The following is a 26849-nucleotide window of genomic DNA, read 5'->3' as shown; positions in this document are numbered from 1 at the left end:
GGATTCGGAGGAGCGCCAGGCCCTGGTGCTCCTGGGGCTGGGGGCAGGAGGTGGAGTGAAGGTTGGAGTGTGTCTCACCTTTCAGGCCTGGCTGCTGGGAATAGTAGAAATGCCCCCAGTCGAACAAGGGCACGGGAGAGGGGCAGGCTTGGGAGTGAAGGTGATAAGTTGCGGGGGATGGGTTGCAGTATCCCGAGGGGACCTCAGATGGCCATGTTTAACAGGGGGTGGTCCCAAGGGCTGGGAAGTGGAAGTAGAAGACCATCAGAGGAGGCAGGGATGATGGGGGGAGGCTAGGGCGGAGGAGGAGGGAGCAGGGTGGAGCCTGGAGCGATCTGGGGAGGGGTCCCGCCTTGGGATCCTACAGGCATCCCCTAGTGTTCCCCATTCTGGGCAAAGCTCTGGCTTCCCCCGAAGTGACCTGCCAGCCAGTACAAAAGGCCTAGCTCTCTCCTTCATGGGGCACCTCCCACCGGGACACCTCTGCCCACAGAGCCTGCAGACCTGGGCAGAGGGGCCCTGGTTGGAATCTGCCCCGGCCAACATCTCAGCCCTCCTGGCCTGGCTGTGTCTGACCTGGAGAAACTGATCCCATTTCTGTCCAGGCATGAGCTCGCCCGGGTGGGCAGCCGTGGGCGTGGGGCCAAGAAAAGCAGGCCACGGCCTTCGGGGGCAGTGGCCCTGATGATGTCGTTGTGGCCTGGCAGACTGGCCGGGACACTGCCCTCTGCACCAGAGACTGCTGGGACTCCGAGGCTTCTGTGACTCTCGTGTACTGTTTGTGGTCCATGAGGTCAGAGAGTAAAGCCCAGGGCAGGAGAGGGGAGGGCAGGCAGGAATCTTCCCCGGTACCCTGCTGGCCTTCTGCCTGCCAGACCTAGGACCAGCTCCTAGGTCTGCACCAGTGGGAGAGCAGATGGAGTGCACTCTGCGGGTTGCCTGGCCCCTGCTGCCCCTTCTTCCCTTGCTCCAGAACTCCCTCTTGTGACTCTGTGCGTGTGGCCCAGGAAAGGAATCAGGACCAGCCTGAGCCAGGCAGAGCCATCCCTTTCTGTTTGGCCAGGTACTGAGTGTCCCAGCTCCCTTGCAACCAGGAGGTGATCATATTGCCCCAGCACAGGCTCATGAAACATAAGGAGTCTGTTTGGGTGCTTCACCTCACCCTCCACTTCCTGCCTTTACATACAAGGTGAGGATGTGATGCCTGGAGCTGCAGCAGCCACTTTGTAATCATGAGGCATCAACCAACTCACTAAGAAGTCAGCGAAGAGCCTGGCTTCCTTGGACACCAAACCAATCCTGAGACCACCTCTACTCCTGGACTTCTTGTTGAATAAACAATAAATGTCCTTGTGGAATAAGCTACCATTGGCCAGCTTTTTCTCATTTGCCTCCTTCCCGACACATCAAAGCAGACTTCTCGTCTAAGGGAGCAGAAGCCCCAGTGTCCAGGCTCTGGGTTGCTACTGTTTTATGCAAGCCATCCGATTTCTGCTTCCCTGTCTGGGATCTGCCTGCCTGGCTCCTGTCCTGGCTCTGCCTTCACCCTGCTAGGATCCCAGCCTCTGCCCTGGCTGACCCCTATCCTCTGATCTGAGCTGAAAACCCAGCTCCGTGTCCTGGCTCCTGCAGACTCGCCTCACCTTGGCATGGCCTCTGGTGCCGCTGGGCTGTCTTGGCAACTAGCCCAGCTGGTGTTCCCTTCCCCTCTCCAGGCCGCTGCCTCTCAAGGCCCTCTGATCTGGGCCATCAAAGCTCCCAGTGGGGCCAGGCACAGTGGCTGATGCCTGTAGTTCCAACACTGCGAGGCCAAGGCGAGCAGATCACTTGAGGTCAGGAGTTTGAGACCAGCCTGGCCAACACAGGGAAACCCCGTCTCTACTAAAAATACAAAAATTAGCCAGATGTGGTGGGGCACACCTGTAATCCCAACTACTCAGGAGGCTGAGGCGGGAGAATCACTTGAACCTGGCCCGGGAGGCGGAGGTTGCAGTGAGCTGAGATCACGCCACCGCACCCCAGCCGGGTGATAGCGTGAGACCTTGTCTTAAAAAAACAAAAAAACAAAAAACAAAAAACCTCCCAGAGGCCCTCTCAACACACGTAGGCATGGAGTGGGCAGGTGGGCGGCCAGAAGGTGCTCCAGACAAGACGCGGGAGCTAAGACAGGAGTCTCCCAGCCCCTACCTAGAAATGCAAACAACTGTCAAAAGGAGGGGGGCCGCAGAGCTACCCCATCTCTGCACACCCCAGGCCCAAGCTACCAACCCCAGCTCCCCACTCGAGAGCTGCCTGAGCTTCCCAACTCTGGACCAGCCTCAAAATGAAGCAACTCCAATTTCCATTTTCCAGGCCATCTGACTGAGATCCAGAGGGAAGGGCTGGCCAAGACGGAATGGAGGAAGGGTGGGAATCCCAGCCTGGGCTCCTCCCATGCCCTGCAGTCCCTCCCTCCAGCCCTCGAGGCACACAGAGAAGACACAGTCCTCTCACTCAGGGTCACAGGACAAAGCTCTGCCCCGGGCCTGCTGCTGGAGGCCATGGAGCTGGGGCCCTTGGTGGAGAGGGTGTCAGGTCCGGGAAGACCACAGGGATGAATTGCTCATGACGGGAGGATGTGGGCCAGGTGGATGGGGGACAGCTGGCAATGCGGCCACCCTCCCCTAGAGCTGCGACTTTTAACACCCACAATACTGGGCTGAGGCCAGAGCTGCTGCTCTGTGCCAAACCACACAGAGGCTTCCGGTACTAGGAAAATGTCCATCAGGCTGGGCATGGCTCGGGGACCCCGCCTTTTCTAAAATCTCAGGTGCCAGAAGTTCACCAGCTCAACATCTTCTCCTATACTCATTCTAGGGGGTCCTGGCCCCGGCTCAGCCCATGTGGAAACATTTGCTCCCTGGAGCCCTCCACTCCTGCCCCACAAGAGCTAAGACTCCAAGGAGAGCAGCTGGGTCTCTCCCATCCCAGGCCTGTGCCCAGGGGCCTGGGCTGCTGGGAGACCCTGCCCGCCCACAGAAGGGCTGGAGGACAAGGGAAGCCGCGAATGCATGCTGTGGGGCCCCCCGTCATTGCTCTGCACAGATGTCTCCCGCACAACTGTGTTTGTATCTGTAAGGCGGGAACAGTGACGTGGCTGGCGTAGGTGACAGCGCTAATCCTTGACTCCTGGTCAGCGTTAGACCATTTCCAAAGCCGGTTCCCACTGCCATCTCCCTGGAGGCTCTCAACAGCCCTGCAGGGCTGATGCTCTGATCCGTTCTACAGATGAGGAAGGGGGGCTCTGAGACAGTCACCCAGCTGACAGGTGGTGGTCCCACAAATGTCTGACTCCAAGCCACACTCACCTGCAACCCCCAGGGCAGAAGTCAGGGCCAAGGGGAATGTGGAGTTGTCAAGGGCTGTGTGTTAATGTGTGCACATTTGTGTCATGTGTGTGCGTGTGTGTGTATATGTATGTGTGCCCATGGACACGCATGCTTGTGTGTGTGTTTGTATGCCTGAGTATCCGTGCACGTGGCCATGGGTATTACATATGTGTGTCCCTGTTTTTGTGTATGAGCATGTGTCTGTATGCACATGTGCAAATGTGTGTGTCTGTATGTGTATATGTATGTGTGTCTCCACATGCACACAGATGTGTGTGTACAGGTGCCTATGTGTACGTGTGTGTGCACATGTATTATATGGGTATGCATGCGTGTGTATGTGTGCTCTTCTGGGTGGAGGCACGGCTGACCCTGGCCCTGCTCTCTTCTAGGGGTTCTTGCTGCCTGGGGCTCCAGCCCGACAGTCTCAGGTCCCTGGTCCTCACCCAGCCTCCCTGCCACGTGGCCCTGCTCACACACTCTCTCTGGACAATGCCACGTGCTCTAGTCGCCACAGTTCTGCCCCGGAGAGAGCTCTGCCTCGGGCTCAGGCGATTCCAGCCTCCTGGTGCTGGCTCTCCCCTGGGCGGCCAGGCAGTGCAGCCAACCCTGCTGTCCCAAGAGGCTTTGTAGATATTTGGAGGCTGCCTCATCCCTCCAGACCTGTCCTCCCCCAGGTCGAGCCCCTCTGGCTAAACACCAGAGCCTGCTTACCAAGCCCTCTGGGTGAGAACGGGGCTTGTCCCCATCGGGGCAGACACTGTTGGCGCCCCACGCGCATCCTTCAGCCCCACCTGGCTTTGGCTTTTGCCTGTGGTCACCTGCAACTCTGCCAAGGGCTTTCTTCAGCTACAGGAGCTTGCATGAGCCTGCTGAGACAGAAGTACCCTCGGAGAAGTGTTACCCAGCGAGGGGCAGGAGAGACGCCTGGCTTCATCGCCCTAAGGTGAGCTGGCCCTGAAATGTGCTCAAAGCCACCGTCCCCCAGAGGGAGCACGGGATGGAGCCCCAGGTGCTCCCACAGGTCACCTGCCCATGAACACACCTGTACTGGGCATACCCTTCTCTGCCTCTCTCCCTGCCCAGTGCCGCCTGGGGTCACTGCCAGGTAAATTACTTGTCCTTTATGGATTCCTTCTGCCTCTGGGCTGACTCCACTTAGGAAGTCCTGTTCCTATAGACTGGGCCGAAAGCTGGTCACTTCCCAGCAGTTCCTCCTCCACGGAGTCTTTTCCCATCGGTTCCTCTGTGCCCAGCCCCATTCCGGAGGTGGGAACAGTGGCCCTGGAGGGACAGAGACTCCCTCCTCTTTCCACTGTCTTCTGGGTGTCCAGCCTCCCAGACCCCGGGTCCTGGGAGCTCAGCACCATTCTGACCTGCCCACAATCAGCCTGCTGCCCGGGATCTCCCAGCCCAAGAAGGCCACCCAGAGCCACCAAGGCCTGAACAGTACCCAGTACCTGGGACCAGCTGTCCAAGCCTGCTTGGAAACCTGGGGCTGGGAATTCCACAGCCACACCCAGTGGTTGCCTGATGCCTCCCTCCACCACCCAAGGTCCCCAGGCAGCTCCCCAGGCCCAGACTCCCCAGCCCGACTGACCTTGGCCTCCAGTGTGGTCAGTCGCTCACTCATGTCACTGAGCCGGGTGCAGTTCATGCATTCTGAAAGAGAAGAGGAACTTATATGAGAGCAGAGTGTAGACCCTAGGAAGAGAGCAGCCCAGTCACCAGGATAGCCTCTGGGCAGGCAGGCAAGCAGAGAAATCTCCAGTCATTGTGCCTGGAAAACTCCTATTCATCCTTCAAAGCCTTACCCTCAGAGCCCCCTCCTCCATGCAGCCTTCTGGACCACTGAGCCTCCCTTCTGAGCACACGCAGTACACTGTACTGTCTGTTTATTCAGACAAGGTGATGCCATGAGCTGGTGAGCACCATGAAGACAGGGGTCTTTTTCTATTTTGTTCACCCATGAATCTCAGTGCCTGGCACTGACTCAAAAAATATCTGACAATTGATGAACAGATAGTGAGTGGGGCCCCTGACTTTGAGAACCAGAGTCTGGGGAAGGAGTTGGGCTAATAGGCACAGGGTGGGAAGGGGATGCCAAAGCCAGTCCAATCAGAGGGACAATCAAGGAGGACGTCCTGGAGGCAGTGGCATCAAAGATGAGACCTGAGGAATGCACAATAGCTGGCCAGGGTCAGCAGAGAGAAGAGCAAATGCATTCTAAACGAAAAAGAAATGCATTCTGAAAGAGTACATTTTCCGAGGCTGGGAGGGGAGTGAGAACAGGGCAGGTCAGCCAACTCAGAACACACTTGAGGGCTGCCAAGGCTGGAAAGGTCAAGGAGCTCTAACACCAGGGGCCTGGAAAGGGCTGTGGCAGTGTCTGCAGGTCACTGGAGGGTCTTAGGCGGGTGAAATTCAAGGTCAGGTTTGCATTTGTAGATGCTCACTCTGGCAGCAGAGTATGCAGTGGATGGAAATGGGAGGTACTGGAGCCCGGAAGGCCAATTAGGAGCCTCGTGATGCTGACCCCGCCCAAGCACACATCTCTCTGGGCTGTAATTATCTTTCTGTGTATGTCTCCCCTGAGGCCCGAGACCTGGAGCTCTTTAATGATGAAATAGATGGTTCAATGCTGTTCTAAAGAGCTTTTATTGCTCTAGAAGTCAGGGGACGCCTAAAGTCTCTCTTTCCTCAGCTCATTTCAAAGCCTGACCCTGCACGATCCCCATCGCTGTTAAACAGACGCCTAAGAGGTATTTGGGTAACTGAATAGCTCCCACTTGGCGCGCTGGGGCTGACCATGGTCCTGCTTGGGAGAGGTGAGAGCTGCAGCCCACGCGCACAGTCCACGGCCCCCCAACACTGTCAGCCTCCCCCTTGTTCTTGGAGCTATCTTTGTCATCGAATGCAAATCACCTTGAAATGTTCCCTGTCCTTAAAAAAAAAAAAACAAAAGGCGATTCCTCTGCAATAGATGTTTGGGGAGAAACCACGGGGAGTCGGGGGGAGTCTCAGGACCCTGGGAATAGGTGGTCGAGGCTGTACCCTCAGGGTGCTCAGTCTCGGGTCAAGAGGGGGCAACACCCTACTCTTTGCTCCTCAATGACATGTGGCCTAGCAGAGGGCCCCTCTCCCTCCTTCCCTCCCTTCTGCCCCTGGCTGGCCCAAGTCAGTGATTTATAAGCATTTGTTAAGGAATAGAACCCTTTCTCCTCCATAAAACCTTGTCAGTACCTCTGATGCATAAAACAGATTGAAGACTGAGGTATAAACACTGAACATTCAAACAACTAGAAGAATATACAGTTTTCTGACTCTGGGACCAGGAGGACTTCACCAAAGACACACAATACAGGGATGTGGTTTTCTGGTTAAACATGGTGGATTGAACACAGGTTCCCTTCTGTTTCCTCTCAGGAAAGGGCTGATGAAGAAATAAAAAGGTAGGCCGGGCATGGTGGCTCACGCCTGTAATCCCAGCACTTTGGGAGGCCGAGGCGGGCAGATCATGAGGTCAGGAGATCGAGACCATCCTGGCTAACATGGTGAAACCCCGTCTCTACTAAAAAATACAAAAAATTAGCCAGGCATGGTGGCGGGCGCCTGAAGTCCCAGCTACTCTGGAGGCTGAGGCAGGAGACTGGCATGAAGCCAGGAGGCAGAGCTTGCAGTGAGCCAAGATCACGCCACTGCACTCCAGCCTGGGTGACAGAGCAAGACTTCGTCTCAAAAACAACAACAACAACAACAACAACAAAAACAAGAAATAAAAAAGGTATAAAATCCACAAAGCAAAGGGAAAGGCGGAGGGACCTCTTGGCAGATGAACAATGCAAATACTATTTTGCAAGGCGCATGCAGCCAGGTGCGCCAGCCAGCCTTGCAAACCCAAGGCAGGGATGGAGACTGGGAGCCACTGGCTCTCCTGGTGCTCAAGATGCCCCAGATGGGGCAGAGGAGGGAGTCCTCCCTGGAAACAGGGGCCCGCCAAAGAGGAAAGACCCACCGACACTGACATTTGAGGAAGTCCCTGATGAAACGGCGGAGTCCCTGAAAGACCAGCCTCCGGGAAGTCCCCAGTCAACAAGGCCCTGGCGTCCAGGGGGCTTTCAGTGCCTGCTTTTTTTTTTTTTTTTTTTTTTAAGACAGAGTCTCACTCTGTCACCCAGGCTGGAGTACAGTGATGCAATCTTGCTCACTGCAACCTCCGCCTCAAGTTCAAGTGATTCTCCTGCCTCAGCCTCCCGGGTAGGTGGGATTACAGGCACGCACCACCACACCCAGCTAGTTTTGTATTTTTAGTAGAGACGGGGTTTTACCATGTTGGCCAGGCTGGTCTCAAACTTCTGACCTCAAGGGATCCATCCGCCTCGGCCTCCCAAAGTGCTGGGATTACAGGTGAGAGCTACCACACCCAGCCTAGTGCCTTTCTCTTAAACTTAGACAACCAATGATTCCTGCACTGCTAAAAGAAGTCCTTAATGGAAAAGGCAGAGATCAAAATAAACAGGGTTCCATTTGTTCACCTACCCACCCATCCACCCAGCTACCCATCCTACACCTTACGCTAGCCCCCTCCCTAAACACCCCCATCTACCCACCCATACATTCACCCTGCTCCCCATTTGTCCACCTCCTCTTCTCTACCTCTAATCATCCCTCATTCACCCAAAGGCTCTGTGGATGTTCCTGTGACTGGATGACACTGTGCCAACACTCTAATACTGGTGGGGAGAGGGTCAGGGCTGCACAGACCCAAATGCCTGCCTTCAGGGATTGTCTATTTGAAAGCAGAGATCCATGACCCCTCTCTAGTAGCTGTGTTCTGTGGGTTAACCAGGATCACTTGGAAAAAGCAAGATGGAGCCTAAGTGTCCACCAGTGGTGGATTGGATAAAGAAAATGAGGTGCATATACACCATAGACTATTACACAGGCATGAAAAAGAATAAAATCATGTCCTTTGCAGCAACATGGATGCAGCTGGAGGTTGTCATTCTGAGTGAACAGACTCAGAAGCAGAAGATCAAATATTGCGTGTTCTCACTTATAAGTAGGAGCTGAACAAGGGGTATATATGGACATAAAGATGGGGTATGAGGATTGAAAAATAATCTATCTGGTGCAGTGTTCAACATTTGGGTGATGAGGCTGGGCATGCTGGCTCACACCTGTAATCTCAGCACTTTGGGAGGCCGAGGTGAGAGGATCACCTGAGGTCAGGAGTTCGAGACCAGCCTGGCCAACATGGTGAAACCCCGTCTCTACTAAAAATACAAATATCAGCCAGGTGTGGTGGCAGATGCCTATAATCCCAGCTACTCGGGAGGCTGAGGCACGAAGATCGCTTGAACCCAGGAGGCAGAGGCTGCAGTGAGCCAAGATCAAGCCATCGCACTCCAGCCTGGCCAAGAGAGCAAAACTCCGTTTCAAAAACAAAAAACAAAAAATATTTCGGTGATGGGTGCACTACAAGCCCAATCCCTACTATTACGCATGTAACAAACAAGCACATATAACCCCCTGAATCTAACATAAAATAATTTTCTTTTGAGACAGAGTCTTGCTCTGTTGCCTGGGCTGAAGTGCAGTGGTGCAATCTTGGCTCACTGCAACTTTTGCCACCTGGGTTCAAGCGATTCTCCTGCCTCAGCCTCCCAGGTAGCTGGGACTAAAGTCATATGCCACCGTGCCTGGCTAATTTTTGTATTTTTAGTAGAGATAGGGTTTCGCCATGTTGGCCAGGCTGGTCTCGAACTCCTGACCTCAAGTGACCCACCCGGCTTGGCCTCCCAAAGAGCTGAGATGACAGGCGTGAGCCACAGCACCTAGCCTTAAAATAAAATAACGTATTTTAAAAAGAAAAGAAGGATGGGTGTGGTGGCTCATGCCTGGAATCCCTGTACTTTGGGAGGTTGAGGTGGATGGATCGCTTGAGCCTGGGAGTTTGAGATCAGCCTGGTGAACATAGTGAGACCCTGTCTGTACAAAAAAATACAAAAGTTAGCCAGGCATGGTGGTGCGTGCCTGCAGTCTCAGCTACTTGGGAGGCGGAGGCGGGAGGATCGCTTGAGCCCAGGAGGTCGAGACCAGCCTGGGCAACATGGTGAAACCCCTTCTCTACAAAAAATACAAAAATTAGCAGGGTGTTGTGGCATGTGCCTGTAGTCCCAGCTACTTAGGAGGCTGAGGCAGGAGGATTACCTGAGTCCAGAAGGTTGAGGCTGCACTGCACTACAGTTTGGGCAACAGAGCCAGACCCTGTCAGAGACGGGAGGGGAAGGGAGAGGACGGGAGGGGAGAGGAGGGGAGGAGAGGGAAGGGGAGGGGAGGGAAAAGCAACTCTCCAGCTCAAGCCACACAAGAAGACACCACCCCACCCTTGGGGCCTGAGGGAAGAGGAGGAGGAGGTGGACATGGGGAAGTTACAAATGACAGCCCTGGTCTGTCCAGGAACTCTGGGCAAACTGCACAATCTGGAGGCTTTTAGGGGCCTTGAGCAGAGCGTTTCAAGGGCCTGAGGCAACAAATAGGATCCCCTGCATGGGGGAAGGTCAGCGGATGGAGGGGGAGGCCCAGCTCTCTCAAAGACCTATTTCTGGAAATTATGCTGGGCCTGGGCCCAGTTTGCTCTGGCACCGGGCACCCTGCTTGGCAGGTGAGGAGCAGCTTGGCCAACAGTGGACATGGGGGTTGTGGGGTGGGTCCAGCTCCCCAGCTGTGGTGAGACCCTAGAGGCCCAGCCAACTCGGACTCCCCACACCACCCCCATCCCCGGGCAGGCGCTCCAGAACCGGACGGAATTTTCGTTCCCTTGGCGTCTGTCATCGACAGGCAATTAAAGCATGTTTGTTTAACTTTCTCTGATTATTCACTGGAGTGCTGGAAACATGGAAATGGTGATGGGGGTGCTGATCCTGCCCCCTCCTGGCTCTGTGATCGGAGGAGGCCCTGCCCGAACTACTCTACAATGTGGTTGCTAACCTTCCAGGATTATGAAGTGTCCCACGTACCTGGCCCCTCCGAGAACACACTGGCCCTGGAGCACCTGGGGCCACAGTGCCTTTCCCAGCGTCTAGGACCCACGCAGAAACCAGCGGGGGAAACCTTTGCCAATAGGTGTATGTTGGAAGTGTCAACACACCAGGCAAACCAGTGTGTGTTTGTGGGTGCACAAGCGTGTGTGTGAAAGACACAGGCTGGGCGCAGTGACTCACGCCTGTAATCCAAGCACTTTGGGAGGCTGAGGCAGGCGGATCACGAGGTTAAGAGATCAAGACCATCCTGGACAACATGGTGAAACCCCGTCTCTACTAAAAATACAAAAAAAAAAAAAAAATCAGCTGGACGTGGTGGTGGGTGCCTGTAATCCAAGCTACTCGGGAGGCTGAGGCAGGAGAATCTGTTGAACCTGGGAGGCGGAGGTTTCAGTGAGCCGAGATCGTGCCACTGCACTCCAGTCTGGCAATAGAGCTAGACTCCATCTCAAAAAGAGAAAAAAATAAAAAGAAAAAAGAAAAAGAAAGAAAGAGAGAGACAGAGACATAGAGAGAGAGCAGGCCAGGTGTGGTGGCTCATGCGTGTCATCCCAGCACTTTGGCAGGTCAAGGTGGAAGGACTGCTTGGGCCCAGGAGTTGGAGACCAGTTGGGGCAACATGGCAGGACCCCATCTCTAGAAAACATTTAAAAAAAATTAGCTAGATATGGTGGCGTGTGTCTGTAATCCTAGCTACTCAGGAGGCTGAGGTAGGAGGATTGCTTGAGCCTGGGAGGTGGAGGCTGCAGTGAGTTGTGATTGTGCCACTGCACTCCAGCCTGGGCTGGAGATGCAGTGTCCTTTTGAGATGCTGTCTCAAAAGAGAGAGAGAGAGAGTTGATTGTGCAGTGTGTTCATTGTAAAGAGAACTATAGAGACCTGGGTCTAAGTTGGCCAGGAACTCACCGTGTGGCTTGAGACACCCTCTCTCTCTCCACACCTCAGTTTTCCCATCTATGAAAGGGGTTTACACTGGATCAGCTCCAGAGGCCTCAGGCTCCGGGACTCTTCACTCTTGCCACCGGTGACCTCCTCCTTGGCCTCTCACTTCCAGGCTCTGCCCACCCACAGGAGGACAACAGTTGTCAGGTCCACCTGCCATCTGCCTTTGGTCAGCACTGCTCCTGGTGATGGCTCTGCTCCCAGAATTCAGGACCCACCTCCCAAATGAGGCTAGATTCCCAAGGCCTGGGCCCTGAGAGGGGATTTGCAGATAGGGCAGGAGTTGGTTATTGCAGGGAAATGTAAAGAGGCAGCTGGAGTCTACTTGGGCCACAAGATCCCAGTGGGAGGCAAGGCACATGGATGGTCCTGTCCCCAGAGGCCCAGCTCCCTCTGTGAGAGGTCTCAGAGGGGTCTGCAGGCAGAGGGCATGTGCAGGGCGGGTGTCACCAGCAGGCCACCCCAACCAGGGCCCAGTTGGAGGAGATCCTTAAAAATCCATCCAGAAGGCTTGGAGCGGTGGCTTATACCTATAATCCTAGCACTTTGGGCAGTTGAGGTGGGCGGATCATCTGAGGTTGAGAGTTCAAGACCAGCCTGGCCAACATGGGGAGACCCCATCTCTACTAAAAATACAAAAATTAGCTGGATGTGGTGGCGGGCGCCTGTAATCCCAACTACTCGGGAGGCTGAAGCAGGAGAATTGCTTGAACCCAGGAGGCGGAGGTTGCAGTGAGCCGAGATCACGCCATTGCACTCCAGCCTGGGCAACAAGAGCGAAACTCCATCTCAAAAAAAAAGAAAAAGGAAAAGAAAAGAAAGAGAAAACACAGTTCTCCTCCAGCTAAAAAGATACCATGGCCAATAGGAGGGCAGCATGGCCCACTGTGGCTGTCCCCAAGGAGAGTGGCTGGATCCCCATTATCAAAATCCCATTGAGAGGTGAGCCAGCAGGTAGCATTGGGGTGTCAGTGTAAAGGCTGGACTGCCAGGTAGGAGGGGGGTCAAAGGAAGAAAGTCTCTACGTTTGGTCACTTTCTAACTTAAGTAAGAATGAAGTGCCAGGCGCGGTGGCTCATGCCTGTAATCCCAGCACTTTGGGAGGCCAAGGCGGGCGGATCATGAGGTCAGGAGATCGAGACCGTCTTGGCTGACACAGTGAAACCCCATCTCTACTAAAAATACAAAATATTAGCCGGGCGTGATGGCGGGCACACCTGTAGTCCCAGCTACTCAGAAGGCTGAGGCAGGAGAATTGCTTGAACCTGGGAGGTGGAGCTTGCAGTGAGCCAAGATCGTGCCACTGCACTCCAGCCTGGGTGACAGAGCGAGACTCTGCCTCAAAAAAAAAAAAAAAAAAGAATGAAGTCAGAGGCCAGGCTTGGTGGCTCACGCCTGTAATCCCAGCACTTTGGGAGGCTGAGGAGGGCGGATCACGACGTCAGGAGATCGAGACCATCCTGGCTAACACAGTGAAACCCTGTTTCTATTAAAAATACAAAAAATTAGCTGGGCATGGTGGCACACGCCTGTAGTCCCAGCTACTCAGGAGGCTGAGGCAGGAGAATTGCTTGAACCCGGGAGGCAGAGGTTGTAGTGAGCCGAGATCAGGCCATTGCATTCCAGCCTGGGTGACAGAGCGAGACTCTGTCTCAAAAAAAAAAAAAAGAATGAAGTCAAACTGTGGATACTGAGTGGGAACTACCTCAGCACTCTTGCCCCACCTGGCTCTTAGAACTAGCTGGCATCAAAGGCCATGCCACACACTCACAGATCATAAGATTTGAAAGATTCTTTTCTGGGGCACCCATTCTCAATATGATATGAAAGCAAGTGACTGGGCCATGACTGGGCAGGACAAAGTCTGTCTATAACCCTGGGGGTTCTGTTGACTTGGCTGGCAGAGTCTGTCTTTCTCCCTCTCTGCCTCCACATCCAACCCTTATTCAAGGTTGATGGGTCTTGCACCATGGCTGGACCACAGGCCAAAGCATCTTCCCCCCCAGCAAGATCTAATGAAAAACTACTATTATAGAATTATTAAGTTAGTTTAGCAAGGTGGCTGGAATGTAAAGACAGTTTACAAAAATCAACCATATTCCTACATACAACAAGCAAATAGAAAATGAAATTAAGTGATACCATGTACAAAAGCATCATAAAGTATGAAATTACATAGGACTAAATCTACTGAAAACTATAAAACACCACTGAGAGAAATTAAATAACTAAATAAATGGAAAGATATACTATGTTCATGGATTGGAAGACTCAATATTATAAAGATGTTAATTCTCCCCATCCCAGTAAAAATTGCAGCTGGTGTGTTACACTAGTACATTGAACATGTCAGTGTCTATACCACTGGGTTGGTGTGTTACGCTGGGACATCAAACATGTCAGGTCTATACCTCTGGAAACAACAGAGCATTTTCTGGCTGTAGGTGCCTGATAAATTGTCTTGATTTTCCTTTGTAACTCAACTGTATAGAAGGTTTTTCCCCTAGCAGTAGGGGGAGTACAGGTGATTAATCATTGATGTCACTGCAATAGTCATTTTTTTTTTCTTTGAGACAGAGTCTTACTCTGTCACCCAGGCTGGAGTGCAGTGGTGCCGTCTCAGCTCACTGCAATCTCTGCCTCCTGGGTTCAAGCAACTTTAGTGCCTCAGCCTCACGAGTAGCTGAGATCACAGCCACCCATCACCATGCCCGGCTAATTTTTTGTATTTTTAGTAGAGACAGGGTTTCACCATGTTGGTCAGGCTGGTCTCGAACTCCTGACCTAAAGTGATCCACTCACTTCAGCCTCCCAATGTGCTGGGATTACAGGTATGAGCTACTGTGCCTGGCCGCAATTGTTGTTTTTGAAAATAAATAAATAGATATATATAAATTCTTCCAGTTGATCTATAGAGTCAATGCAATCCCAGTCAAAATCCCAGTAGACTTTTTTTTTTTTTGGTGGAAATTGTCAGATTGATTCCAAAATGTATATGAAAATACAAATGTCCAAGACTAGTCAAGGCAGTCTTGAAGAAGAACAAAAGTAAAAGGTTTGTACTACTAGAATTGAGACCTTGTTACAAAACTATGGTAATTAAGGCATAAGACAGATGGATGGTACAAAGTTAGACAAATAGATCCACACTTACACATCACTTGGCTTATGAAAAAGGCACAAATGCAGTACAGAAGACAAAGGATAGACATATCAATAAATGGTGCTGGTCAATTGCATATACAAATGAAAAAGAAAAATAAAAGAATCTGACCCCTAATCCGCACCACATGCAAAAGTCAATTCCAGCTGGATTGTAGATCTAAACACAAAGGGTAAAAAAATACAGCATTTAGAAGAAAACATAGGTGACTACCCATATGACCTCAAAACAGAGTCCTTAAGCAGGATGCAAGAAGTATTACCATTTAAAAAAATTGATAAAGTAGACCACATTAAAATTAAGAATTTCTTGGGCCGGGTGCGGTGGCTCAAGCCTGTAATTCCAGCACTTTGGGAGGCTGAGGCAGGTGGATTATTTGAGGTCAGGAGTTCGAGACCAGCCTGGCCAACATAGTGAAACCTCATGTCTACTAAAAATACAAAATTAGCCAGGCATGGTGGCGCGTGCCTGTAATCCCAGCTACTCGGGAGACTGAGGCAGGAGAATGGCTTGAACCTGGGAGGCGGAGGTTGTGGTGAGCCGAGATCATGCCATTGCACTCCAGACTGGGCAACAAGAGCGAAACTCCATCTCAAAAAAAAAAAAAAAGAAGAATTTCTTTTCATCAAAAGACACCACTAAGAGAATGAATGAAGAAGTATATCACCAACTGGAAGAGGATTCTTGGAATATGTGTATGCACAAAATAAGAGCTCCAAATGGCCAATGATCATATGAAGAGGGGGTCAAGTTCATTTGCCATATCAGGGAAATGTAAATTAAACCACAATGTGATACTCCCACATAGCCACTAGAATGGCTGATATTAAAAAGACTAACAGTTACTCTTTTTTTTTTTTTTAACCAAGTATTAGGATGCGGAGCAACTGGAACTGTCATACACTGCGGGTGAGAGTATCAATGGTACAACCACTTTTAAAAACCTTTTGGCAGTCTCTAATAAGGCTGAATATAAGCCCACTCTATGACCCAACAACTCCATTCCCAGATATCTCCTCCCTTCCCATGAGAACACAAGCCAGGATATAATAAACTTCAGCATCAAACATCCTCCTGATCTCTGTCTTAAGTCCCTGTTACCCCAGTGGAAGCCCCTTTCTGCCTTTTCTAGACTTAGTGGAAATGGGAAATAGTTGCTGGGGGCTGCAGGAGAAGCTGTTCCCAAGCACGGTGAAGAAGCCTCACCAGATGCCTGATTTTGATCTTAGACTTCTCAGCCCCCAGAGCTGTGAGGAAATAAACTTCTGTTCCTTGTAAATTACCCAGTGTCCAATATTTTGTTCTAGTAGCACGAAACAGACTGAAACAGATGGATATACGAAAAGTTATCCCATCCAGAGGGCTAAGTGCTGTAAGCCAGTTGGACACAGGTGCACGGCAATTGGTGAGAAGGTGGGTGCCTAAGTTCCCTTGGAGTGGTCAAGGAAGACTTCCTGGAGGAAGTGGTGCTTAATTAGGAGGCAGCTGACCAATGCAGGTGTGAGGGAGGGTTGGGAGCCACTTCTAGATGAGAGAACAAGACAGGCACAAAATTCATTCACAAAATGAATAAATATGTTCGCCAAAAGGCATGCACAAGAATGTTCATGGCAGCATTGCTCAGAATAACCCAAAATTAGAAACAACCCAAATTCCTATTAATGGCCAACTGGATAAATAAACTGTATATTCACAAAATGAAATACAACACAGTCATAACAGTAGGCAAACCACATGCAACAGTGTGGACAAGTCTCACAGAACATGTCAGGTGAAAGAGGACAGACTCAAACAAGTACCTACTGTCTGATTCCATTTATCTCAAGTTCAGAAACAAGCAGAAGAGTCTAAGTTGTTGGAATTCAGGTGAGTGGCTACCCGTGGGGACAGTCACGATTGAAAGAGGCAAGAAGAGGGCTTTCAAGGTCATGAGAACGTTCCTTGTTAATGTGGGTGCTGGTTACACAGGCATGATCAGTTTGTAATAAACATGCCAAAGTGTTCTCTTAATTGTCCTAAAATGCCAATCCAACCTTGTCACCTTATGTGCTGCTGCTGTGGCCTACTTGCCATGCTCTGTGCACCTCTTGCTCTCCTAAGCCTTTACCAGTCTTGTACTCTCATCTAGAAATGGCTCCCAACCCTCCCTCACACCTGCACTGGTCAGCTAGCACCACCTCTTTCAGGAAGCCTTCCTTGGCCACCCCAAGGGGACTTAGGCACTCACCTTCCCACCAATTGCCATGCACCCTGTACACAACTGGCTTACAGAATTTAGCACCCTGGATGGGATCACTTTTTGTATATCCACCTGTCTCAGTCTATTTTGCATTATGAGAACAAAATACCTGAGATTGGGTAATATGGTTTGGCTCTGTGTCCCCACCCAAATCTCATCTCGAATTGTAATCCCCATGTACCAAGGGAGGGACATGGTGGGAGGTGATTGGATCATGGGGGTGGTCTCCCTGTGCTGTTTCTGTGATAGTGAAGGAGTTCTCACGAGATCTGATGGTTTAAAAAGTGGCAGTTTCCCCTGCACACATCCTCTCTCCTGCTGCCTTGTGAAGACACGCCTTGCTTCCCCTTTGCCTTCCACCATGATTGTAAGTTTTCTGAGGCCTCCCCAGCCACGTAGAATTGTGAGTCAGTTGGGCCTCTTTTCTTCGTCAATTACCCAGTCTGAGGTAGTATCTTTATAGAAGTGTGAAGACAGGCTAATACACTGGGTAATTTATAAAGAACAGAAGTTTATTTCCTCACAGCTCTGGGGGCTGGGAAGTCCAAGATCAAGATCAGCCATCTGGTGAGGCTTCCTTATTGTGCATGGGAACTGCTTCTCCCTGCAGCCCCCAGCAGCTGTTTCCCATTTGCACTAAGTCCAGAAAAAACATAAAGGGGCTTATAGAGAGAGTCAGGGCCCTGCTGCTGGGGAAGGAGCATGAGAAGGGAGCAAAAGGAAGACCACTCCACATATCCCCCTGCTGGAGCAAAAACATGCAAGAACACGGGGGGTGTGTGTGTGTGTATGTGTCTGTGCTTGTCTGTCTACCTGGTTCTCTTCCTCCCACCTTTGCCTCCTGAGTAGCTGGGAGTACAGGTGTGCACCACCATGCCCAGCTAATTTTAAAAATTTTTGTACAGACGAAGTCTCAGTATGTTGCCCAGGGTGGTCGTGTCTCCTGGCCGCAAGCAATCCTCCCACCTCGGCCTCCCAAAGTGTAGGGATTACAGGTATGAGCCATTGCATCTGGCCAGTTCTTAAATGAGTCTCTCTCCAAAATGATTTGGCTATAAAAGGTTCTGCTATCAGGAGGCTGGGAGGGTCCCCAAGGACCCCGTGTTCTGCACCGTCTCTGGCTGAGCTGCCCTGCCTGCCCCAGGCAGGTGTTGGGTGGGCTTGACTCAAGAGCATACCCTGAGACCTTCAGACTCCATCTTCAGCTTATGATGCTCCAGGGGGACTTCTGGATGTAGCAGTGGTGGTCTCTACTCAGCATGCACACAGAGAGCTTGTCCCTTCCTGCACGTCCTCCCTGGATAAACAGCTGGGACTAAAGATAAAGGCACTCCCTGCAGGCTGAGGGTAAAGATCTGGACCAGGCAATAGACCAGGGGATTATTGCCCCATTGTATTGTGGAGGAAAACTGAGGGCCACTGACAGGGAGCAGATGAGCTGAAATGGAACCAGGGCATCTGGCTGCTCATCCTGTAGCCCTGCCTGGACCGGAGGGCCAGGGATGCTTCACGGGGGATCACGTTTCACCATGGAAGCTTGAGAACGAGCCACTGTGATGTAATCCATGCTCTCAGCAAGCAAAACTCAGCTCCTTTTCCTGAGGAGAGAGGAGGGAACACTGGATGCCCAGATGATGTGACTTCTGGCTCCAGTAGTTACTGACTCAGAATGACGAGGTTGAACAGGCTTTAAAAGAGTGTCCACGTGGTCCCTGCCTCTGATCTATGGGTGGCTGAGGCACAGAGAGGGCTGTGCTCTGCCTGAGGATGCACAGGGAAGTTCCCAGTGCCTGACCCCACTCCCTGTTCAGTGACCCCCAGCCGGTAGTGGCTGAGTGGGATCTCAGAGGGTGCACACACACTGAGAAGGAAGCCTGTCCCCTGGCCTCAGCAGCCTGCGCAGAGTGGCAGGGAGCCACCAGCAGGGCCCGGCAGCCTCTCCCTCTGCAACCTCCTAATGCTCATTTTGGTTCCTTTTGTTGGAGAGGCTGAGGGGGGATGATCGCTTGAGCCCAGAAGTTGGAGGCTACAGTGAGCTATGATGGCACCGCTGCACTCCAGCCTGGGCCACAGAGCGAGACCCTGTCTCTAGGGGAAAAACTAAAAAAAGAATTTGTGGCTCCTGATTGCTTTGGGCCACCTTGGAAACCTCAGGAGTCAGTGACTTAGAACTGTAACATCCAGGAGAGCTCCCGAAAAGGTGCATGAGCATTAGTGCCGGGATCCTGACGCCTCCTGGGGCCATGTCTGTACCTGTGTCACCTGCCAGACAGATTACCTGGAGATGAGTTTAGCTCACCTCCTCTGGACAGGCAAGTGTAACAGGTCATGGCAGGTCTGTCTGATTAAATTAATATATTAATTTATCAGCAGCACTGTTCCATAGACCAGCTTTCCTTCAGACCAGCCACGAATGGGAGATGTCCCCAGAATCAAGGTGTGAGTATGGAGGGACGAGACTCTTTCAGGATCAAGTACCTCTTGGCTCTCCGTTGGGGACGGATTGGGGTCCCCACAGCTGGGGATGCTTGGATGAAGGCAGCTGGGTTACAGTGTGCTCAGTGGAGGGGTTTCAAGTCTTCCAGGAATGTCCCTCAGGACTTGACGGGGATTTCATTGCAACAAAAATAAGTGATCAGTCCCAGCAGTTTGGGGGAGCAAGGATACCAGGAGAGGGGAACATCACTGTACATGTTTATCTTGCCGGTTTCAGCGATTCAATTGCTTCTCTTGGGTGGATTTCTGAGGATCACATTGTTCATCTGAAGTTATTGCTTCAAGTGCTCTAACCCTTTTTTCCTCATCCAGAAAGAAATCATAAATAACTCCAGGGCCCTGAAAAGCTGGCAGGTGGCCCCGCCTGGGCCTGAAAGATGACACCAAGTGCAGGGGGAGACGGACTCTGTGGTTCCTGACCCACTTGGACACAGGGAGTTGGCGCTGCCATTGCTCTTCATCACTGGGAAAGAATTTGTCTTAATGGTGCTCCAAGCCCAAGGTCAAGGTTCAAAGAGTCATGAAACAAAGCTGGCAGCCTTGGAGCCTCCAGGCTGTGGTGGGGTAGGGAGTGGCCTGACACTGCCAGGCACTCTGAACCCCAGAGGGCTGAGGAGCACCCCCAGCCTTGGGACTAGGTGAGGCCTCATCTTCCTGTAGCACCCACTGGTCAAGGCTCAGGAGGAGGCAATCACCTCTCAAGGAACAGACAAGTTCCCGAAAATACAGCAAGATGCGGGCAAGGTTCTCCGGCCACTGGGGCTTTCAGAGAGAAATGGCAGCAGAGTTTTAAAAACTAAAGACAGGCTGGGTGCAGTGGCTCACACCTGTAATCCCAGTACTTTGGGAGGTAGAGGTGGGAGAATCTCTTGAGCCCAGGAGTTCAAGACTAGCCTAAGCAGCTTAGCAAGACATCGTTTCTAAAAGTTTTTTAGAACAAGCTAGGCCTGGGTGGTGCATGCCTGTAGTCCCAGCTACTCGGGAGGCCGAGGTGGGAGGATCGTTTGAGTCCAGGAGTTCGAAGCTGCAGTGAGCTATGATCGCACCACTGCACTCCAGCCTGGGACACAGAGCAAGACCTCATCTCAAAAAAAAAGCAGGGAGAAGGGAAGCTTCTCTGACTGCAGTGGGGGAAGCCCTGGAGCACCCTAACCCTGTCTTCCAGCCCCGCTGTCTTCTATCCCTTGGGCTCAAGATGGGCAAGAGATGGTGAAATGGTTTGGTTGTGTCCCCACCCAAATCTCATCTTGAATTCCCACATGTTGTGGGAGGGACTCAGCGGGAGCTAATTGAATCATGAGGCAGGTCTTTCTCGTGTGGTTCTCGTGATAGTGAATAAGTCTCCCGAGATCTGATGATTATATAAGGGGGAGTTTCCCTGCAACCTGCACAAGCTCTCTCGTGGCTGGGGAAGCCTCGCAATCATGGCGGAAGGCAAGGAGGAGCAAGTCACCTCGCCGTGATTGTGAGGCTCCCCCAGCCACGTGGAGCTGTAAGTCCATTAAACCTCTTTTTCTGTAAATTGCCCAATCTTAGGTATGTCTTTATCAGCAACGTGAAAATGGACCAATACAGATGGGCAGGTCTCAGAGCCCCACTGCCCAGGTTCCTAGGCACCCAACGGAGGAACAGGTGAAGGAGATCCATCTACATCTCTCGGGGGTGCTGCGCTCACATGGAAGCTACCCGCTTGGTGGCATTTGGCAGCCTGGGCTCAGCTTCCCCAGGGCAGTGATGTCAGCTCAGGCGGGAGATGGGATGGGTGAAGGAGACAGGAAGGGAAGAATCATGGGGCGGGTGAAGGAGACCCCTTGAGTCTCAGGGTCAGACTCAGGATCGCACCTTTCCTGGCAGGAGGCGGTTGCCATGGTAACCCGAGGAGCACTCAGCAAGGCCCCTCCCCTTACCAGGCACGGACCTTCACCAAGGATAAATTTTTTCTTCCACTTGCCTGGATTTCCCAGCCTCGGAGATCACCCAGACACAACCTGGCTCTTTCTTAGGGGGACTTTCTCTGTATTGCTGCCCCAAATAGTTCTTTAAAACGCCTTCGAACAACATGACGGCCTCTGTGCAGGATTTTACAGTAGTTGCCTAATAGCTTAAGGCTTAGTCATCTCTCTGGGACCTGCCCCCGACACGCTGTGTGACCCTGAGAAAGTTTCTCGGCTATCTGAACCTCAGTTGTTTGGCCCTTAAGACACGAATGATCAAAGCCGTTTCCTGGGCCCCTGAACTGGTTAGAGAATGTGGGATTAAACTGCGTGGCTGAGAAAAGACAGCTGTCATTTGTACTCTTTTTTTAAAAAGCAAATCTCACCAGGTGCACTAGCTTACACCTGTAATCACAGCACTTTTGGAGCTGAGGCCGGAGGATTGCTTGAGCCCAGGAGTTTGAGACCAGGCGGGGCAACCTAGTGAGACCCCAACTCTACAAAAAAATTTAAAACTAGCCATGCATGGTGGTGCGCACCTGTAGTCCCAGCTATTCGAGAGGCTGAAGTGGGAGGATTGCTTGCGCTAAGAAGGTCAAGGCTGCAGTGAGCTATGACTATTGCCACTGCACTCCAGCCTGGGCAACAGAGCAAAACTCTCTTTCTCTCTAAAACAAAACAAAACACAACACAACAAAAAAGCAAATCTCCCATACAGTTGTAAAGACAAGAAGGATCTTAGAATTATATCACTCAGCCCTTTCTTCATACAGATTAGAAAAGAGATCTGGATGTTAAGTGGGCTCACGGCCACAGTCACACATTTGAATGGTGGCCAACCCAGGGCTAAAACCAAATTCACCCTCCCGGGGCAGCAACTCCTTACTTCCCGCTCAGTTATTTACACCAAAGTAAGAATTAGTCCTCAGTTCCACAGGGGGCACAATGCGTTACAAAGCATCCCCCTCGCCTTCCAGATGCCTGAGAGGTAGTTCTGTCCCCACAGTGAAGGACGGAGGAGAGATGGCCAAGCCCAGAAAAGGTAAGAGAGGGTCTGGCCGGGTGCAGTGGCTCATGCCTGTAATCCCAGCACTTTGGGAGGCCAAAGTGGGCAGATCACTGGAGGCCAGAAGTTCAAAACCAGCCTGGGCAACCTAGCAAAACCTTGTCTCTACCAATAATACAAAAATTACCTGGTTGTGGTGGCACACACCTGTAATCCCAGCTACTTGGGAGGCTGAGGCACGAGAATCACTTGAGCCAGGGAGGCAAAGGTTGCAGCAAGCCGAGAGATCAACCCACTGCACTCTAGCCTGGGTGACAGAAAGAGACTCTGTCTCAAAAACAGAAACAAAAAACAGCCAGGCATGGTGGCTCATGCTTGTAATCCCAGCACTTTGGGAGACCAAGGCGGGCAGATCACTTGAAGCCAGGAGTTCCAGACCAGCCTGGCCAACATGGCAAAACCCCATCTCTACTAAAAACACAAAAATTAGCTGAGTGTGGTGGCACACACCTGTAGTCCTAGCTATTCAGGGGTCTGAGGCAGGAGAATCGCTTGAACCAGAAGGTGTAGGTTGCAGTGAGCCGATCGCGCCACTGCACTCCAGCCTGGGCAACAGAGTGAGACCCTGTCTCAAAATAAATAAATAAATAAATAGTAAGAGAGGGTCTCAAATCCAGAAACACCAATTCCTCCTTGATCAGAGAGGCACCGTCTGTGTGCAGGTTCCAAGAAGGAGACAGAAGACTCTGTTCAGGCACAGAGTGAGGCTACTAAATTGGGGCTCCTGTCTGCCTTGTTTATCGGCACCCAGACACTGGTCTAGAGCAACGAGGAAAGCTCCTGCCCCATGGGCAGGGTTGGCGTCCACACTGGTCTTATCCCAGGCTTCTGGGAGCCGAGCTGGACTCACAAAGGCACAGATGGGAGGATGTTCAGGCCAGAAGCAAAGCCATTGAAGGAACTGGGGACAACCAGATGCCTGCTCTCTGCTCACAGCTGGGCTAGAGCGTGGGAGGAGCCGAGAAGGGAGCCTAGACCTCCCCACTTCAGCCTCTCTGAGCTTTAGGGATATGGTGGTGACGGATGGGTAGCTGGAGATGCAGATTCTCTGCAGGGAGCAGACTGTCCAAGTATAAGGGAAGGGCAGCCTCTCCCGGTTACCCCACATCCCCTTTCTCCCTCTCTCCTGCCCCCCAGTTCTGCAGGCTGGGCCCAGACACTGCAGCCAAAGATACATCTAGCTTTCTGGGAGGGGGGTCCTGACATCAGTGGATCACCCCTACCCACCCCCAGGGCCTGGAGTAAGACCCAAACAGCACTGCCTCGCTGGCCATAGCTCACTGTCCCCTGCTCTCTGGCCAGCCCCAGCTGGAAGGAATAAACCTCCCTAATGGGGTTGTTGGGGACAACCCCCGGTCCCCTGACTCATCCAACACCCCTCCTCCTCCAGACCCCAGGGCCCAGAGAGGCAGCTGTTCAAAACCTCAGCAGCTCTGCCAGTCTGGTGGGTGTGAAACAGAATCTCGTTGTGGGTTTTTTTTTTTATTATTTTTATTTTTATTTTTATTTTTTTTGAGACAGGGTCTCACTCTGTCACCCAGGCTGGAGTGCAGTGGCATGATCTTGGCTCACTGCAGCCTCTGCCTCCCGGGTTCAAGCAATTCTCCTGCCTCAACCTCCTGAGTAGCTGGGACTACAGGCACCCACCACCACACCTGGCTAATTTTTTTGTGTTTTTAGTAGAGACAGGGTTTCACCATATTGGCCAGGCTGGTCTTGAACTCCTGACCTCAGATGATCCACCCGCCCCGGCCTCCCAAAGTGCTGGGATTACAGGAGTGAGCCACCGTGCTGAGCCTTGCTGTGGTTTAAATTTGCATTTTCCACATTGTTAATGAGGCTGGACATCTTTTTTTTGAGCCATTTCTGTTTCCCCACTCTGGGAAATGCCCATTCATGCCCTTGACCTGTTTTCCTATTCGATTGTTCTGTCTTTTTCATTTTGATGCATAGGAGTTCTTTCTGCCGTATTTCCGATACCAGCCCGTCGTCAATTTCATGCTTTGTGAATATCTCCTCCCAATCTGTGGCACGTGTTTGTGCTGTGGTAACACTGCCTTTTGTCATAAAAATTTTTCCAATTTACCTTTTATTCCCTTAACTCCACACATTGCACAGGTTAGGATCTGAAAGGCAATGCTGGGTAGAAGTTGTGACAACAACCTCCAAATCCCATTCATGACCTTAAAGGGAGGCTTCTGGCCAGGCACGGTGGCTCACACCTGTAATCCCAGTACTTTGTGAGGCTGAGACAGGTGGATCACTTGAGGCCAAGAGCTTGAGACCAGCCTGGCCAACATGGCAAAACCCCATCTCTACTAAAAAACAAAAAACAAAAAACAAAATTAGCTGGGCGTGGTGACACATGCCTGTAGTCTCAGCTACTCAGGAGGCTGAGGCATGAGAATCACTTGAACACAGGAGGCAGAGGTTGCAGTGAGCCATGATCACGGCGCTGCACTCAGTGGCGTGGGTGACTCTGTCTCAAAATAAATAAATATAAATAAAATAAATAGAGGCTGGGCATGCTGGCTCACGCCTGTAATCCCAGCACTTTGGGAGGCCAAGGCGGGTGGATCACTTGAGGTCAGGAGTTCGAGACCAGCCTGGCCAACATGGTGAAACCCTGTCTCTACAAAAATACAAAAAAATTAGCCGGGTGTGGTGGCGCATGCCTGTAATCCCAGCTACTCTGGAGGCTGAGACAGGAGAATCACTTGAACCCAGGAGGTGGAGGTTGCGGTGAGCCAAAATCATGCCATTGCTCTCTAGCCTGGGCAACAGAACGAGACTTCATCTCAAAAATAATAATAATAATAAAATTGTAAAAAGGGAGGCTTTTAATGTCTCACACTAGTGCAATGCTTTCTGGGGAGTGCAGCAGCCAGGATCTATGTGCCAGGAAGCTTCTTTCTTTTCCTAGTTTAGCAAGAGTTTTCCTCATGCATAGGTGGTGAAGTTCATCAAACTATTATCTTCTAATCTGTGAATGAGGTGGATTACATCAACAGATTTTCTGAAGAACTACATGGTAAGGACCTATTACTTTTTTGGTGCACTGCTGGATTTGAATAGCTATCTTATTTGGGGGTGTGTGCCTAAATCATTTATAGCTCCAACCGAATATTTGGTGGTCGCAGAGGTAGGGCCAATTTGTGGGAAGTAAAGGCCAAGGTTTTGTTTCTGTTTTTTTGAGACAGGGTCTTGCTCTATTGCCCAGGCTGGAGTGCAGTGGCACGATCATAGCTCACTGCAGCCTCAACCTCCTGGACTCAGGCGACCCTCCTGCTTCAGCCTCCCTAGTAGCTTGGACTACAGGTAGGCACATGCCGCACACTGGCTAATTTTTTATTTTTTTTTGTAGAGACAGGGCTCTCAGTATGTTGCCCAAGCTCATCTCGAACCCCTGGTCTCAAGTGATCCTCCTGCCTCAGCCTCGCAAAGTGCTGGGATTACAGGCGTGAGCCACCACACCTGGCTAGGTTTTGATTTTTTCCGGCCAAATTTTCCCCATCCAGAGTACACAGAAGATGGACAAGTTTTCTTGTCGCCTCCACGAGCCAGTGGGCTTTCCTGAGTTGCCTCTTCCACTAAGTCACAGCCCTAACTCAGCAACAGAGGAGCCCGACCCCCTCCCCTGTACTGACTCAGGGGTAAACCAAGACCAACATTCTCACTCCACCCCCACCTCCACAGTAACCACAGCACCAGCTGCGAAACCCTCTGCTTCCTTAGCTTCTGGTAACTGGGGCACCTAGAGCACATTCCCGCCTTACGAATTCGGTTGTGTCTTTTATTTTATTTATTATTATTACTTTTAGAGACAGGATCTCACTCTGTTGCCCAGGCTGGAGTGCAGTGGTGTGATCATAGCTCACTGCAGCTTCAAACTCCTAAGTAGCCTCAAGCAATTCTCCCGCCTCAGCCTCCTGAGTAGCTGGGACTACAGGTATGCACCACCATGCCCGGCTAATTTTGGGGAGGTTTGTAGAGATGGAGTCTTACTATGTTGCCCAGGTTGGTCTCAAACTCCCGGGCTCATGCAATCCTCCCGCCTATAGTCCTGGCAAAATTGGACCTCGGCAGAACCGGGGTCCTCGCTTTTGTTGGCCTGTGGGGAAACACTTCTGATGGGCCCCTTTTTGTAAGGTTGCAAGTAGTCACATGAATACTATCAGCCACACTGGCCAGACCAGGGGACAATCCATGTCCTGGGACTTGAAACGTTCTTGTCCACGTGTGGCGCTTAGTGACTACCACGGCCAGGGACCAGCAGGTCCTGTCTGCCTTCAGCCTGGAGCAGGGCTCTGAGCCGCCTTTTCTTAGGATGGCTTGAACAGAACCCACGACGGCTCAGCTCCTGGACCAGCCAGGCCATTTTTGCCCTTGAGAATCAGGATTTGTTCTGGGAGTTCAGTTAGTAGCATTCACATTGAGCATCCAGGAGACCCAGCCCTGAAACAGAGTCCAGTGGGTTATGCTTTCCCAAGTCAGAGCCTTCTAAAGGGTTTGGTGTGGCCAGGCCAAGGGAGGCAGGGAGAGGGCCTCTGCCCACGTGCCACCACCTGATGTCGACTCGAACTCAGATGGGAACA

At 51.7% G+C, this 26849-nt stretch overlaps 1 protein-coding gene across 2 annotated transcripts in view; it reads right to left on the bottom strand.

Annotated features, from left to right (window-relative positions):
• COL26A1 (collagen type XXVI alpha 1 chain) overlaps positions 1 to 26849 on the bottom strand; it is a 202613-nt gene that overhangs the window by 22811 nt on the left and 152953 nt on the right. For both annotated transcript variants that reach the window (XM_024250464.3, XM_024250465.3), the window contains exon 4: positions 4969 to 5030. In XM_024250464.3, the coding sequence (XP_024106232.2) occupies positions 4969 to 5030 (62 nt within the window). The remainder of the gene's footprint in view (positions 1 to 4968; positions 5031 to 26849) is intronic.

This window comes from Pongo abelii, chromosome 6 (genome assembly GCF_028885655.2).
Source record: "Pongo abelii isolate AG06213 chromosome 6, NHGRI_mPonAbe1-v2.0_pri, whole genome shotgun sequence".
NCBI lineage: Eukaryota > Metazoa > Chordata > Mammalia > Primates > Hominidae > Pongo > Pongo abelii.
The sequence above is the reverse complement of the archived record's forward strand: the minus strand, read 5'-3'. Positions and strand labels throughout refer to the sequence as shown.